The 15,385-nt window shown below is 46.9% G+C and overlaps 1 protein-coding gene across 1 annotated transcript; it reads right to left on the bottom strand.

Annotated features, from left to right (window-relative positions):
- Window positions 1–789: 789 nt before the first annotated feature.
- Window positions 790–7,913, bottom strand: SRD5A3 (steroid 5 alpha-reductase 3; the record flags this gene model as incomplete). The annotated part of the gene is made up of 5 exons (XM_084266611.1): window positions 790–1,049; window positions 1,582–1,704; window positions 4,238–4,428; window positions 4,850–5,005; window positions 7,711–7,913. The coding sequence occupies 5 exons, from the start codon at window positions 7,911–7,913 to the stop codon at window positions 790–792; spliced, it is 933 nt and encodes a 310-aa protein (XP_084122737.1).
- Between the last annotated feature and the right edge of the window lie 7,472 nt (window positions 7,914–15,385).

The following is a 15,385-nucleotide window of genomic DNA, read 5'->3' as shown; positions in this document are numbered from 1 at the left end:
ATATGTATTCAGGCTTGCTGCACAACAGCAAGTGCTTTATGCATCAGATGTAATTATAAAACAGGAAAGAGCCAATTAGCATCCCTTCAGTCTGAATTAAGGTCTTCAGTAACCCTTTTTTTAGCTTGTATGGTATGCAAAAACTTTATGTAAATTGGTAACATGGGTGAGATTATCACAGAATCACTAGGTTGGAAAAGACCTTTGAGATCATCAAGTCCAACAATACCTGTTCTCTCCTAAACCATGTCCCTGAGCACCTCATCTACCTGTCTTTTAAATACATCCAGGGTCAGTGACTCAACCCCCTCCCTGGGCAGCCTGTTCCAGTGCCTGGCAACCCTTCTGGTGAAGAACTTTTTCCTAATGTCTAATCTGAACCCACCCTGGCACAGCTTGAGGCCATTCCCGCTGTCACGTGGATGAAAAGACCAACACCCACCTCTCTACAACCTCCTTTCAGGTAGTTGTAGGTGGTGATAAGGTCTCCCCTCAGTCTCCAGGCTAAACATCCCCAGCACCCTCAGCTGCTCCTCACAAGGTTTGCCCTTCAGCCCCTTCACCAGCCTGGCTGCCCTTCGCTGGACACACTCCAGGACCTCAATGTCTTTCTTTTAGTGAGGGGCCCAAAACTGAACACAGTATTCAAGGTGCAGGGCATTATGATTTAAGCTAGAATTAGAGAAAACGCCTGATTTTACCTTGGCTTAAATAAACCACAAATCTCTTATTCCCTTATAGAAAAAATACTTCCCTGTTTGCACTAAAGATATTTTAGAAAAAAACATTCTAAAAAACAAACGGTATAAATGCTTTTCTATGCTTTGGGTAAGAGCTAAAGGTTGTCTGATAGAACTCGTGGCACAAAACAGCAGCCACTGCCTGGTTAAAAAGAACATATGTCACTACACACCACCAGGTCACGTTGTGCAATCCAAGCGTGACGGCCATAGATACGTATATGAGGAGTTCTGCAAAATAATGCGGGCAAGAAACTCTCTCAAACCAGTCTCCAAAAGGTACACTGTGGCTCAGGCTTACGACCTTTCCTGCAAGCAAACAGAGAGAGATCAGTTGTGCATTAAACTAACTTCTCTTCTGGTCATAATTACAGATCAACAGGCTCATTAAAGTTATCACCATCATCATCCCCCTCCATCTGATCTGGCAGCTTCGCACTTCTTAATGAAATAAGATGCCACCTCTGGCTGTCTGTGCAAATAGAGTAAGGAAACCTATTTTTAGCTCACACAGAGACAGAAGTGAGGACCTGGAGGAGTGGCACAAGTCCTGAGCATTAGCATGTGCTGCCCTTAGGATACTAGAAACTAGACCTTTATAGACCTTCTATAAAGGGATGTATACACACGCAGACACATGCTCTGCCTATTCAGCCATCCCATCTCCTTTCCAAACAGCCTCATTTAATCTCCTGAAAGTCTTATACAGGGCACCACACTACAGGAACTGGAAAATACTCCTGTTAAGATCTCAGAAGCTACGGACGCCTATTGAAACAACCAGGAACAAATTACTCAAGTAATTTGTAATTACTCAGTCAGCAGAAAGGAAACATCTTACCTGATTTACTTTTTCTAAGATTAGCTAGAATCACAAGACATCTGTGTTGGTGAAGAGAGGCCCAAATGTACATCGTAACTCCGACAATGTGATACCAGCAGATGTGCACAGAAAGCTCTTTCCCTGAATGAAAGACATTTTGTTAATACACAGCCAGGAAATACCTTCCCAAGCATCATCCCAACACACTGTATAGATTATTTTTAATGTTACTGTCTTAAAGATTTCTAGTAGCGAGCCTCTAATCCCTTGAAAGATGGCTTCAAATTCTCCATCATTTAAGCTTTTGGCTGGTAGTTCATTTCCCTTAATCACTCTATCCTAAAAATACCTGGGTTTTAATGCAGTAGCTTGAATCAAAGAATCACAGAATCACAAGGTTGGAAAAGACCTTTAAGATCATCAAGTCCAATCGTTCCTGTCCTATGCTAAACCATATCTCTAAATACCTCATCTACCCATCTTTTAAACACATCCATGGATGGTGACTCAACCACCTCCCTAAGGTACAGCATGATGCATAACTGATACATGATTGATAGTCTAAGACCTCAATATTCAACACTGTGTGTAATTAAAGAGGATGTCACGGCTCAGGTCAACATATAAGTATACAGTTGTCTGGTTCACAGTGAGATACATACACCTACACACACACAGTGTGAACCATTTAGACTCTCAAAAAAATATTAATTGTATTAAAGATGACTTCCAATGTGCAAGCCAATACACCAGCTCTAAAATTATACAAGATGTGAAAAGTAGAAGACAATCCAGAAAAAAAGAAAGGCTGCCTCTACACATAGGAAATCTGAAGGTTCTTCAAAAAAAACCAAAAATCTCTGGATTAAACCAGAGCTGATGTGCTGGTAAGTGCTTAAAAACTTCTGAAGTTACGTATTTGGTAATGACACCTTACAAAATGAGTCACAGAAGTGCTACAACCAGCATATGGTTCATCTGTGCAGGGGAATAGCAGCTCAGTTGTGAGACTCAGTGGAATGTGTTGGCAGAAACAAGTCATATAATTCAAATTTCTGCTGTATTAACAGAGACATTACAGTACCGAGGGAAAGGAGACTGACTGGATGGTGTCTAACTGGACTTTAGTTATGCCTTTGACACTGTTCCTTGGCTTGGATGGGCATACTCCTTGCTGGTTAAGAATCTAGCTGGCTAGCTGGGCCCAAGGAGTTGTGGTGAATGGAGTTAAATCCAGTTGGTGTCCCCAAGTGGTGTTCCCCAGGGCTCAGTGCTGGGGCCAGTTCTCTTTAATATCTTTATCAATGAGCTGGACAAGGGGATGAAGTGCACACTCAATCAGTTTGCAGACAACGCCAAGTTAGGTGGGAGTATTGATCTGCTTGAGGGCAGGAAGGCCCTACAGAGGGATCTGGTCAGGCTGGATCAATGGGCAAGGCCAAGTGTAGGAGGTCCTGCACTTAGGTCACAACCACCCCATGCAACACTACAGGCTTGGGGAAGAGTGGATGGAAAGCTGCCCGGAGGAAAAGGATCTGGGACTGTTGGTCAACAGCCAGCTGAACATGATCCAGAAGTGTTTCCAGGTGGCCAAGATGGCCAACAGCATCCTGGCTTGTGTCAGGAATAGTGTGGCCAGCAGAACTAAGGAAGTGATGGTCCTCCTGTACTCACTACTGGTGAGGCCACACCTTGAGTACTGTGTTCAGTTTTGGACCCCTCACTACAAGAAGGACACTGAGGAGCTGGAGCATGTCCAGAGAAGGGCAATGACAGGTGAAGGATCTGGAGCACAAGTCTTATGAGGAGAAGCTTCAGGAACTGGGATGTTTAGTCTGGAGAAAAGGAGGCTGAGGGGAGAACTTACCACTCTCTACAACTTATCACGCTCTACAACTACCTGAAAGAAGGTTGTAGTGAGGTGGGTGTTGGTCTTTTCCCCCAAGTAAGAAACAATGGAGTAAGAGGAAATGGCATCAAATTGTGCTGGGGAGGTTCAGATTGGGTATTAGCAAAAAATTATTCACTGAAAGGTTTGTCAAGCACTGGAACAGGCTGCCCAGCAAAGTGGTTGAGTCACCATCCCTGGAGGTATTTAGAAGATGTGTAGATGTGGTGCTTAGGGACATAGTTTAATGGTGGACTTGTCAGTGCTAGGTTAATGGTTGGACTTGATGATCTTAAATGTCTTTTCCAAGCTAAATGATTCCATGACTGATGGAAGAGCAGCCACACGTTCTGAATGGAAAACAAAAGTGGTGGCCAAGGCAGCCTTGCAGACCTATCTTACAGGAAAGCGTATGACAAAAACTGAACCCCAGTTTGAGAACCAAAGTTGTGTAGTGGCATTTAAGAACTGGTACCTATTACTGCCCTTCATAAAGCATACGTATCTCGATGCAAAACTGACCAGTAAAGTATGTATGTGAGATGTCCTTTGGGAAATAACAGTGATGGTTAACACAGAAGTGTGCATCAGTGTCTGAGTTTGTGCATAATGCTGGCTGGTTATGTGATACATTGAAGTATATCTCTGAAGTATGCCAGTAGGTATTTTTATGTCTCATCAGTTAACACACTTCTCACACAAGCAGCCCTCTACAAAACCATTTGCCATGATGGAAACAAATGAGAGCAAAATTGCATCTTTGGTAATGACTAAGCAGGCACTTACCACTGCTGATGCTAGCAGGCACCTGACATAGCACAGTTGAGCCCACAGCAATGTAGTAAGCAAGTCCAAAGCAGTACTGCACGATATGGATGACGCCACTGGAAAACACGCTGGTCCAGAGGCATTCTGCAAGTCTTCGACAGCTGTGCAGCCAGAGCAGCAGGAGAACCAGGAGTGCAGAGAAGTACTCACTATCTCCTTGCAGATAAAACATAGCAACTTTGAGACAGACAGGAACAATTTAACTGCAACAGTGCTTCAAAAAGGCTATTTTTCTCCCTCCCCACAGCAAAATTTTACCCTAATTTTAAATTAACTGTGTGCTGGGGAAACCATCTGTACAAGTGAGAGACTGCTCATCACAGCAAGATTACTTCTAGAAGGGGTTAGTGGCCTTTTCTGCTAAAAAGGCCTGCTGAAAGCCATCTTATCCATGAATTAGAATGATTTCTACCTTAAATAATGACTTGATATTCCAGGGAAGTTGCTTGGAGACTAGTGTAAAAGCAACTGACAAAGTAGCACTTGAAGAATACAAAGTCAGCAGAGGGTGATGCAGCCTTCTAATGTTTATATATATAAATATATAATGCATCATAATAGCTGGAATACTTGCCTGCATCCTCATGCTGAGTACCTCTGCCAAGAGCACGGTGCATGTACTGAATCCATGATGGGATGGACCCTCCGAGGAGCTCAACTTGGAACAGCCAGATCAGCAGAATGCCATTCCAGAGCACAGAAACCACATAAAAGTGAATAAACCACCTGTGGGAACAGAACAGGTCTCCATTAATGTTCTCATCATTCCTTAGTTGGAAACGTAGCTGCAGCACACACTCACTTGACGGTGAGTACATTTCCTTTTGATCCCCCCATCAATAAACAGAAAACTCGGGTCTCCAGTGGTACCAAGCAGGAATAACCCTAATGCCACCTTCCCTCAGCCAAAATGCTGCCTGGAATAACCTCCCACTTAGCTTACCTTACTAACCATAACTGCACTAATGAGGAGAATGTGTAAACCACACATTGCAAAGGTATTCCTCAACTAATCATGATGAGCACGTAATTTTCTTTATCACTTACACCACTGAAAGAACACCCAAATAAATTTTCCAGGCGTTTCCAGGCTGTTGTGCCTAGCAGCACTCCCACCTTCCTCAGTTCTAGTGGATGCTTTACAAGGCATGTTATAGTTCATAAATGATAAATGTAGATGGTAAAAAGCATCCAGAAGTAATTACTCAGCTGTACACTAAAATTTCATGTCCCTCTGCAAATTTAAGGTCTGCAACAATCATATAAAAAACAAGGAGAGATGACCAGTATCACTGGGTGATTACCAGGCAAGAATATGTTTTTTTTTAAAAATCAAACAATCTCCTAATTCCATAATGCACTTACAAAAGCACATTGTCCATTGCTGAAAGGTAAGACATTATGGTTAGACAGGTAACTGGATGGAGTTAAACAGCCTACAAAATCCAGCTCAAACTAGGTGATCCAGCATTTCCTTTTGCTCTTAAAAGTTTGGGCTGTGAATAAAAATCAGGACTTCTGGAAATACCTGCAAAGACACGCAGTATGTACCATGGGAAGGCATGGATGGCCTTGACAATGTAACTATCAGTACAAAATTAGGATATAACTGTATTTCTCTGGAAGATGCAAACTTTTCTTTTGAAGGAGTGTAGGGGTACAGCACCCTTGCTTAGTGAAACCACATAAAGTGACCCCTTCCCAACAGCAATACAGTGGCCAAGCCAGAACCACAGAGGTACCAAGCACCCCTGTATGCTCCAGATGATCACTTCTCAGTTCCTTCTCCTACTAAGCAGAGAGCAACATTTGCTCTGCTGCATTTCACCAGCAGAATTAAAATTTAGTGCCTCATTTTCTGCTTAGAAGACAACTTGTATGGTGATAAAACCTCACTGCCACTTTCCCCGCTGTCCTGTTGCTCAGATGGCTTCTGCCTCATCACTCAATACAGAACTTTCTCCACACACATTGTCTTTGCTATGAGCACATAAACAAGCCCTGCCAGCTTAGCAGAGGTGCCCTGAGAGTTTTCAGCAATCCCAAATACACTGGGGATGTGTCTGGCCTATGGAGCAATCAAGCACTGCAATGAGCACATGTCATCCCTCAAGGGGAGCAATGTTTACAGTTTGCCAAACCAACCCAAAATGAATCACAGAATTTGACAAGATGGAATGGCAAAGTTAGACAAGCCTGGGCTAGTGAAAATACAGTGCTTGGTTGGAAGCAAGACACAGGTGAACGGAAGTGGAAAATGCCTCAGTCTCTACCTTCAGGATCTTTCAGCTATCAGGGCAACAGGTTCACTAGTTGAGTAACAGAATTGCTTTGTAGATGTCGAGAGCTTAAGGCAATTTCCCTGCATAAGCCACATTCTTCAGACACCAACTTTCTTAGGATGGGGTGGTGGAAACTTCTGTCAGAGAAAGGTCAACTCCAGCAAGCCTCTACCTTAAGAACGTGGCATTTTGCTGTATGCTGCCATTACGTCAAAGCCTTTGTGAGCCACTATATTTGCTGAGGGTATCAGAGAGCTTAAACAAACACGTCCCTGGGTGTCTTCTGTAACCAGAAGCCTGACAGCCAGGATACTGTGTTACAGCCTTTCCATGAACAATGTGCTGTGTCACAAAACTTTGACATTTGGTTTGAAAGCCCTGTATATAAAACACATCAGTGATAAGCAGATTGTTCCAGAAGGGAGCGAGTGGATCTGCAGGTTAAGTAACCTCCCAGTCCTGTCTGGCTGGACTTGCAAGATCCTGCTGTGCCTGTGTTCAAGCCAAAGGCTCGTTCCAAGCATGAATCTCGACTGATCAAAATCCCAGGGACACAGAGAAAGCTGCTAGGATTTTTCTTCTCTTTTCCCTCTTTTATCCTATTGAACATCTATCAGGAGTTGTGTCTTGGATTACACACCGCCTCTTTGGGCATATTAAAGAGACTTCACCAGGGTCCAGACCGTGACATTAGCAACCTGTTACCTGCATCCCACGTCACATCCTTAACAGTAAGTCCTGAAGGGAGGAGATGACGGCTGCGAGCTGGTTGAGGGCAGCCAGCCCGCAGTGTATTCACACAGCCCGGGTTACGCTGAGGAATCCGCAGCCCCGGGTCCCCGACCAGAGGCGCGCAGGAAGGCTTGTTTTGCGGGTGCGGCGCCTGGTTGGGACACAAGGGGTTTCGTTCCGATTTGGAGCATACGGACGCTGTAGGGTCGCAGCCTCCATGCTCCGCGCTTCCCCATCTGTACCAGAGTAACTCCTTCGCAAAAACCCTGACCCGGCTCTCTATGGAAAGGCCGCAGCCGCCACACGCACACGGAGCTGCCCCTAGGCCGCTGTGCCGCACGGCATGCGGCTCCCGGGAGAGAGGCGGCCGGCGGCTGCCCGCACGGAGCGGCGCGGCCCGCCAAGCCGCCCCCTCACCTCTTGGGCACCTGAAGGAGGCGCAGCCAGGCCGGGCGCTGCCCGCACCCGCGCTTCGTCTTCCCGTAGCGGATGAGATCCTGGAAGAGGCTGGAGATGATGCCGCCGCCAGACCGCCGCGCCGGGCCCCGCAGCAGCAGCAGCAGCACCACCAGGAAGGCGGCGGCCAGCAGCGCCCAGGCGGCTGCCAGCAACCCCGGCATGGCCCAGGCACGCCCCGCTCCGCCCACCGCCGCTGAGCGCGGCCGGGGCACCGTGGCGGCAGCAGCGCTTCCGCTTCCTCTTCTTCCCGCAGTTGGGGGAAACGCCGGTCCGCGGAGCGGGTGGAGCCCGAGGGACCGAGGAGCCCCGGGGGACCGAGGAGCCGCACTCTGCCCCTGCAGCGGCGCACGGAAGGGCGCGGGGGAGCCCGCCTTTGTAACGTTACCGTCCGCACCTTCCAGCGCCTGCCCTGTCGCCGTCGGACCTCTCCGTGCGGATCCGGGGCCGGTGGGAAGCTGCCGCGGGGTCAGCGGCGCTGCGGGGAGACGAGCCCGGTCGTCAGGCCGCGCTTCGCTCCGGCAGCCCAGCAGCAGCCGGTGCCCTCACCGGGTTCCCGTTCGGGGCTCGTCCCCATCGCTTACCTGCCGGCTCTTGCGTGCATGCAGGGATGCAGGACCAGCCTCCTGTCAGGGGTTGACCCTGGCTGGAGGTCGGGTCCCTCCCAAAGCTGCTCTGTCACCGTCCATCTGCAGCTGGGCAGGGGAGAGAAAATACAGTGAAAGGGTTGAGATAACGGCAGGGAGAGATCACCTGGCAGTTGTGGTCACGGGCAAAACAGGCTCAACTTAGAAAAAGTTAATTTATTACCCAATCAAAACAGACAATGAGAAATAAAATAAAGACCTCCCTCCTACCCCTCCCTTTTTCCTGGGCTCAGCTTTATTTCTGATTTTCTACCTCCCCCCACCTCCAGCCAGGGAGATGGGGAATGGGGGTTGCAGTCAGTTGGTCATGTGTTGTTTCTGCCCCATCCTCCTCAGGATGCTCTTCATCACACTTATCCTGCTCCAGTGTGGGGTCCCTCCCATGGCAGACCATCCTTCACCAACTTCTCCAACATGAGTCCCTCCTCAGGGTTCAGTTCTTCATTGACTGCAGGGGCCCCTTCCTTGGGGTACAGTCCCTCAGACCCAAGCTGCTCCAGCATGGGTCCCCATGGGGTCACAAGTTGCCCCCAGGAAACCTGCTCCAGCCTGGGCTTCAGGAGTTTGCTCCAGCACAGGCTTCCCAAGGGGTCACAGCCTCCTTCAGATGTCTCCACCTCTTCTGGCATGGGGTCCACTATGGGCTGCAGGGAAACACCTGATCCCCATCATCTTCCATGGGCTGCGGGGGGACAACCTGATTCACCATGGTCTTCTCCACCAGCTGCAGGGAAATCTCTGCTCTGGTGCTTGGAGCACCTCCTGCTCCTCTTTGTTCACTGACCTTGATGTCTCCAGGGTTTGTCACATCTTGTCACTCCCCTCTCTGGCTGTAAAAACTACTGCTCACTTTATTTTTTTTCTCTTCTTAACTCTGTTATCCCAGAGGTGCTGCCACCATGGCTGATGACCTCGGCCTTGGCCAGCAGCAGGTCCATCTTGGAGTGGGCTGGCATTGGCTCTGTCAGACATGGGAGCAGCTCCTAGCAGCTTCTCACAGAAGCCAACCCTGCAGCCCCCCTGCTACTCCCTTGCCACGCAAACCCAATGCACCTTCCCTTTGTAAGAGAAACCTGAATGTCACTTGGCAGGCATTCAGGTTTTGGTTTATCTGACCAAATACCTCTGAGTCAATTATCTGACTCAGTGTCTCTGAGAAGATACCGGAAGATAGTTAAAATTCTGTAATACATGTGACATTTATGATTGTTAGTGTGGGCATAGTTATGCCACTAATTATTAAAGATCAAAATAGGACTGTTTTCAGCATTCTCAGGGAAAAAAATATTTGGACTGTATTAAGTCTTTAAATACAGAACAAACTAATTTTGTTAATCTTTAGTGCTGCCTCCAACCATCATAAAAGAGGTTAAGAGAATTCATGAAGAGAATAAAGCAATGGCCAGCACCCCACCACTCACTGAGACTCAGGTCTGAAGTACAAACACGTTTGTGATTTCAAGAGGAACTTCTGATAGGGACGTGCTTCCACAATACCCAGTGTAGCTGCCTTTGTAGTGGTACCTCCCAAGGTATCTCTAAAGGTGTTGATGGCTCTTTTCCATATAGGATTGAATTACATCATAAGCATTTTAATTGCATCCCAGCCAGGTACCAAACTCCTATAATATCCTTCTTTTCCTAGAGCGGGTTTTTTTTTTTTTTTTTAGATTAGACTTGAATGAAAGAAAATGTTTCCATTTTACCAATGTAGTTTCCTAATCAGAGGTATAAACCCTGCCTAAATTATTTTGCCACATGTGACTCTGTTAATCCATCCTATCAGTGAATCCTGCAAAGCAGCACATGCTCAGCTGAAGCACTCATGACATCAATAACGTTGCTTTGGGAAAAAATCATTGGAGTTCACATTTCCTGCTAAAGCATAGGTTGGTAGTGCTCCAGTTACCTCTGCATAACGTCGTGTGATAAATACTTTCATGTCCTTTGTGTTAATATAATTTATGTCAGGGTTTCAAGCTTAGTTTAATTTTGTGGTCACACTTCTCATTACCCGACTCTGGTGTCAGTGGGTGTGTGCAGTGTAATAAATTAGAGAGTTTTCTTTCCTTTACTCTGTGGAGTCTGTTTTGCCCACGATGCTGATTGTGGAATGATCTCTCCCTGTCCTTATCTTGACTCCCAAGCCTCTCAGTATATATTTTATCCCCAGTCCAGCTGAAAAGGGGAGTGATAGAGTGACTTTGGCCTCCATCCAGGGCCAAACCATCATACTTTCCAATTCAGTTTGATTCCTAAATCTGTTTTGGGGATTCCATAGCTAATTGTTTGAAGTAATCAGCAGGAGATGAAGATATCAGGCAGGTGGGTGGACATTTTTGGGGAGCAAGAGGGAGGAGCAGGGGATGTGTGGGTAATCCCACAACTGGTGAGGGCAGGTGGAATTGGAACATACCTGGGCAGTGCTGGGGAGGAGAGAGGGGTGTTACCATCACCACTCCTCGGCCTTGCTCTCCGGGAAGATGAGGCAGCAGCTGCTCTGTCATGGCTGCACTTGTCCCAGGGAGCACGTGGGCGGGTGCTTATTTCTCCATCCCACACGGCCACATTTCAAAAGTGCTGCTGTGGTGACTGGTTTGGGCAGAGCAGGCTGTGTGTGAGCAGGGAACAGCCATGTCTGCTTTGCAAGCAGCAACAGCACAGGAGCTCCCTGCAACAGCCTGCGGGGTCATGGCAGCGATGTGCTTCTGCATGTCCCGACTCAAAGCACCGTGTCCTCTTGTGCTGCACATTCCTACAGCCAGAGGTTGTCTGCTCTTGCAGCATGTCTCTCTGAAGGATGGCAGACATTCCTCTTTTCAGCCTCAGCTCCTCACTGAAGCATGAAGGAGACATCTCACCTTGCAGCTCTGCTTCTGCAGGCTGGTGCTTGTATGGCTTTCACAAGACAGACAAGACAAGGGGGAGCAATGGTCTGCACTCCGGGAAGATGAGGCAGCAGCTGCTCTGCCATGGCTGCACTTGTCCTTTGACCAGCAAACTTTTAGAACTTAAAATAACTTTGCTCAGCAGTTTTGGAGGCCAGTGCAGATGTTACTGTCGTGAATTCAGGGCCTGGAGACTCCTGGCTATGGGGTCTATGGCATGGCCCTGCAGCACAGAGAGCAGGTCCTTGGCTTCCACTGCACCCAAGTTGTATTTCTCTGTGCAGTTTGGGCTTTGAGGGTGTTTGTAAAGTGACAGATGAGGAATGTGGCCATTTTGATGCCCAGTAGAGGCCAGAGGGCCTACAGGCATCGTGCTGGGGAATGGAGCTGATGAACAGCAGCAGGACACTCTCACATAGTGCGTCATATTGTGTTTCCCTTTGGGGTGACAGGTACCCAACTTTCTGGCACTGCAGTCATTTCCTAGATTTAAATAACCCAGAGCCTGGGAGGTACAGCTCTCATGGAGCTCAGTGGACTAGCAAACATTTAATAGCAAATACTCTTCCATCAATTAATTTAAAGAACAGGGAGCAGGAATCTGCTATGTGTGGGTCTGTAGTGCACGGTATTGAAGCACTAATTGAAGCACAACACCATGGCACCAACTGCCCTGTGATGTTATTAGCAGCAAAGCCAGGCAAAGAAGGGTTTAGCAGGCACCAGCCAAGACTTGCTCTGCACTCTAGCAGGGTGGGATGAATTTGTATCCGAGGAAAACTCCAGCTGTAACAAACAGAACAGGTCCCTTTTAACATCTTATTCCTTGGATCCAGCACTTCTGCCATGTGGAGTTTCCTGTGGGCCAAGTAAAAGCCACAGCATGAATGCCATGGCCACAGGCTGTGCTGTGGCAGTTACCACATGCAGCATCCTAAGGGTGAGGAAAGCATCATGGTCCACGATGATTTGGTGCACCCTTGGTTGAGAATTTCTTCAATCTGCTGTGAAAGAGCTGCAGAGCCCACCCATCAGCAACACCCCCCCCCCCACCATCCAAGCTCCATAGTGTCCCTGCAAGTCATCATCACCGCTGTAATTATCACGGTGAACCTTAGGTTGTAGGTGGTGGATTTAACGATGAGCGAAAGATGATGACCTGTGTTTATGCACCAATCCTTCCTTTGCTTGTGGATGCAGTTTTAAGTCAGACAGGCAGATGCAGGATCTCAGGTGGGTCGTTCAGCAAAGCTGGTGATCAGCAGGGGGCTGTGAAAGCGCATCCCTGAGGCTTTCTTGGCAGCAATCGTTGCTTCCTGGACACTGAAGGCACCTCCAGCTGCCAGCTGGCTCCAGCCTCAGCTGGTGCTACAGCAGCTCAGGGAAGCAGGATCCGACCTCCAGATGTGGTCGGCTTGTCGGCTGTTTCCTCAGACTTCAGATAATTGGAGGAAGAAGGGAAGGAATACAGCTGTGAGGCTGGGAAATGATTTGAAGGGGAGAGGAATCAGCAGATGATTAAATATACCTTCTCTATTTGCATTTGTAAGTTATGCTGAGGAGAAGGTGTACGTTGTACTCCGCTACTTCTCATAACTGTGTATGGTTTTTTGCACGGCAATAAGAGCCCTTCTCTGTACATCTGTGGCACATTATTATCGCTCGTGTGAGGTAATGATTCTCCCGCTTTTTAGGTGAATAGTTCCCTCTAGGTGGCACCAGCACTCTTCGGTTCCCCCGACGCCCGCCCGTCCTGCGCCGGGATCCGGCTCCTGCTCCCCGGCGCGGGGCGGGGGGTGCCGGGAGATCCCCGAGCATCCTCCGAGCATCCTCCGAGCATCCTCCGAGCATCCTCCCACCAGCAGCGCTGCGGGGCGCTCACCTCTCAGTCCCTCCAGGCCCTGGCTATGTGTAACAGCTGATATACCGTTATCGTTTGTGGGCTTTGTAATTCGACAACTGCAAGCGCTGGTGGTCGTGTGTTTGCTTTTCATTGCAAATATTTGTTCTCAGCTCTGCCAGGATTATTCCATCTTGATGTGTGGAGTTCAACCTACTTACCTTTACCTGGCTAAAAATTAGGTACCTAAGTTAGGTGGGTTCCTCATATAACTCATGGGGACAGGTACCTCCAGAGTGCCAGGGTTTTTTTCTTCCTAAACAGGGATGTCTATATTGTTGAGCTGAATTTTCCTCCCTGGTGAAGATCCTCCCAATGGAAAGAGAATCTTAAAAGATCCAGAGTAAAAAGGGATATAAATCATTCATGCTCCTGGATCTAAAGTTGGTTTGAAGACTGTCATACAAAGAGGCTTTCACTGGGATTAAAAAAGAAAAAACCCAAACAAAAAACACATTTGAACAAAGGTGTGGGCCACATGAGTTATCTGTAAATGTAACTGCTTTGTGTTTCCTGCCTGCTAAAGGAGATCAGCCCAGACAGTTTGTAGGCTGCTGTGAGACATCACTTAGAATAAAACCTGCTCACCAAGGAGAATGGAGAGCCTGAAAAGATGCTCATCAAAAGGTGTGAAGGAGTGATCGAATGATACGGAATAATGCTGGATAGATTGATATAGAAGTAGCTTAAGAGACAATTAATTAGTATAGCTTTAATATAAAGGAGAATTTGAGTGTTTTGGGAGTAGAAAGTATTAGTGTGTTTTGGATTTTAGTGGAGTATGGCTGTAGCCAGGAGGGTCAGGGCTTGGCTGAACCATGGGAAAAATGCTGGAGTGGACAGATGGGAGCTCATATTTATGGACCACAAAGCTAAACTCATGTGGGCCACTGTGGACCATAATGTCTGATAGTTCATTAAATGCCTGTAAGGAGTGGGAAAGCAAAACTCTGCTTTGGAAGTTTCCCACCTGGCCAGTCCAGAGCAGATTTCACAGCAAGTCTGAATAGACTCACCCACTCTGATTTTCTATGGTGATTTTGCTTTTTGTTGAGGTTTTGGGGGTTTTTACCTAATTTATAAGGGAGGATAAGGAAATTATTCAGCTACTCAGATACTTTTTGCAGGTTGATTTGTTCAGGTTTACCAAGACCAAAATGTTTTATGAGTCACATAACTACAGGTGGGTGTCTTGGTAGTCTCTGTGAGACAGGATTTGATGTGAATTTAGGATAAGGGCAACCTTGACACTACAAATAGAGACCACTGTCTCTCAGGCCTTAATGAACATGCTTCAAGCCAATATGGGTGAGGACCTATCTAGGTTCTTGGTTACAGGGCATGATGATCTATGTTAATTAAGTTGATCAGTACCAGAGGGTCTAGGAACTTTAATTAGTAAAGCATTCCTCGATTCAGCTAATTAGCATAATGGGGTAAAGCCACACACTTCTGTGATTTGTGGGAAAATAAAACAAGAAAGCCAACAGATTGCTACATTTTGAAGGTTAAAATAGTAGCCTGGTGCTCTACTGGTTTTAATCATTAGAAGATAATACCCAGATAGTGGGGCCAAGAAGAAATAAATCACAGAGCACACAAAAAAGTGTACTTAGAGATGTGTGTGCTGAAACGCACTTCCCACCATTCCAGGATCACTACCTGCCCTTGGCTTTCAAATTAGAAAATGTGAGTGTTCCCACTAGCTGACAGAAAGCAGAAATTCTCTCTGATAAGACAAGAGCTCCTGTGTAGGGCTGGTGCCGTGCTCCTGGGAGAAACACTGTTATGTTTGCATAGATCTTAATGCATGGTTCATACACATGAATCCATAGACTTCAAGGTGTGACTTCTGCATCTCTTAAAGCCACGACATTCAAAGATTTATTCACTCTTCAGCCATATTATTTATGGATATTATATAACATTTGCTGAGTTTTCACTGATCACAGCTAGCAAGTATCTTTTCAACACAGTCAACTTGGAATTGGAGCAGTTTGGAGTTTCACCCTGGGAATAAAAGCAGCTTTCCTCCAGCTTGTACGATATAGTGTTGATGGTGGGTTGGTGCATGTGTGGTGAAGGCAAGGTCTGGGCAAGTTGTTGTTTGCTATGTGAACCTACCTTTGGATTTTTTAAAAAACCTTCATTATGTAAGGAAGTTTGTAAGGGAGAAAACTACCTGAAGCTCATAATTATAA

This window comes from Gallinula chloropus (assembly GCF_964237585.1).
Source record: "Gallinula chloropus genome assembly, chromosome: 7".
NCBI classification, from domain to species: Eukaryota; Metazoa; Chordata; class Aves; order Gruiformes; family Rallidae; genus Gallinula; species Gallinula chloropus.
This window is presented reverse-complemented; position numbering and strand designations above follow the sequence as displayed.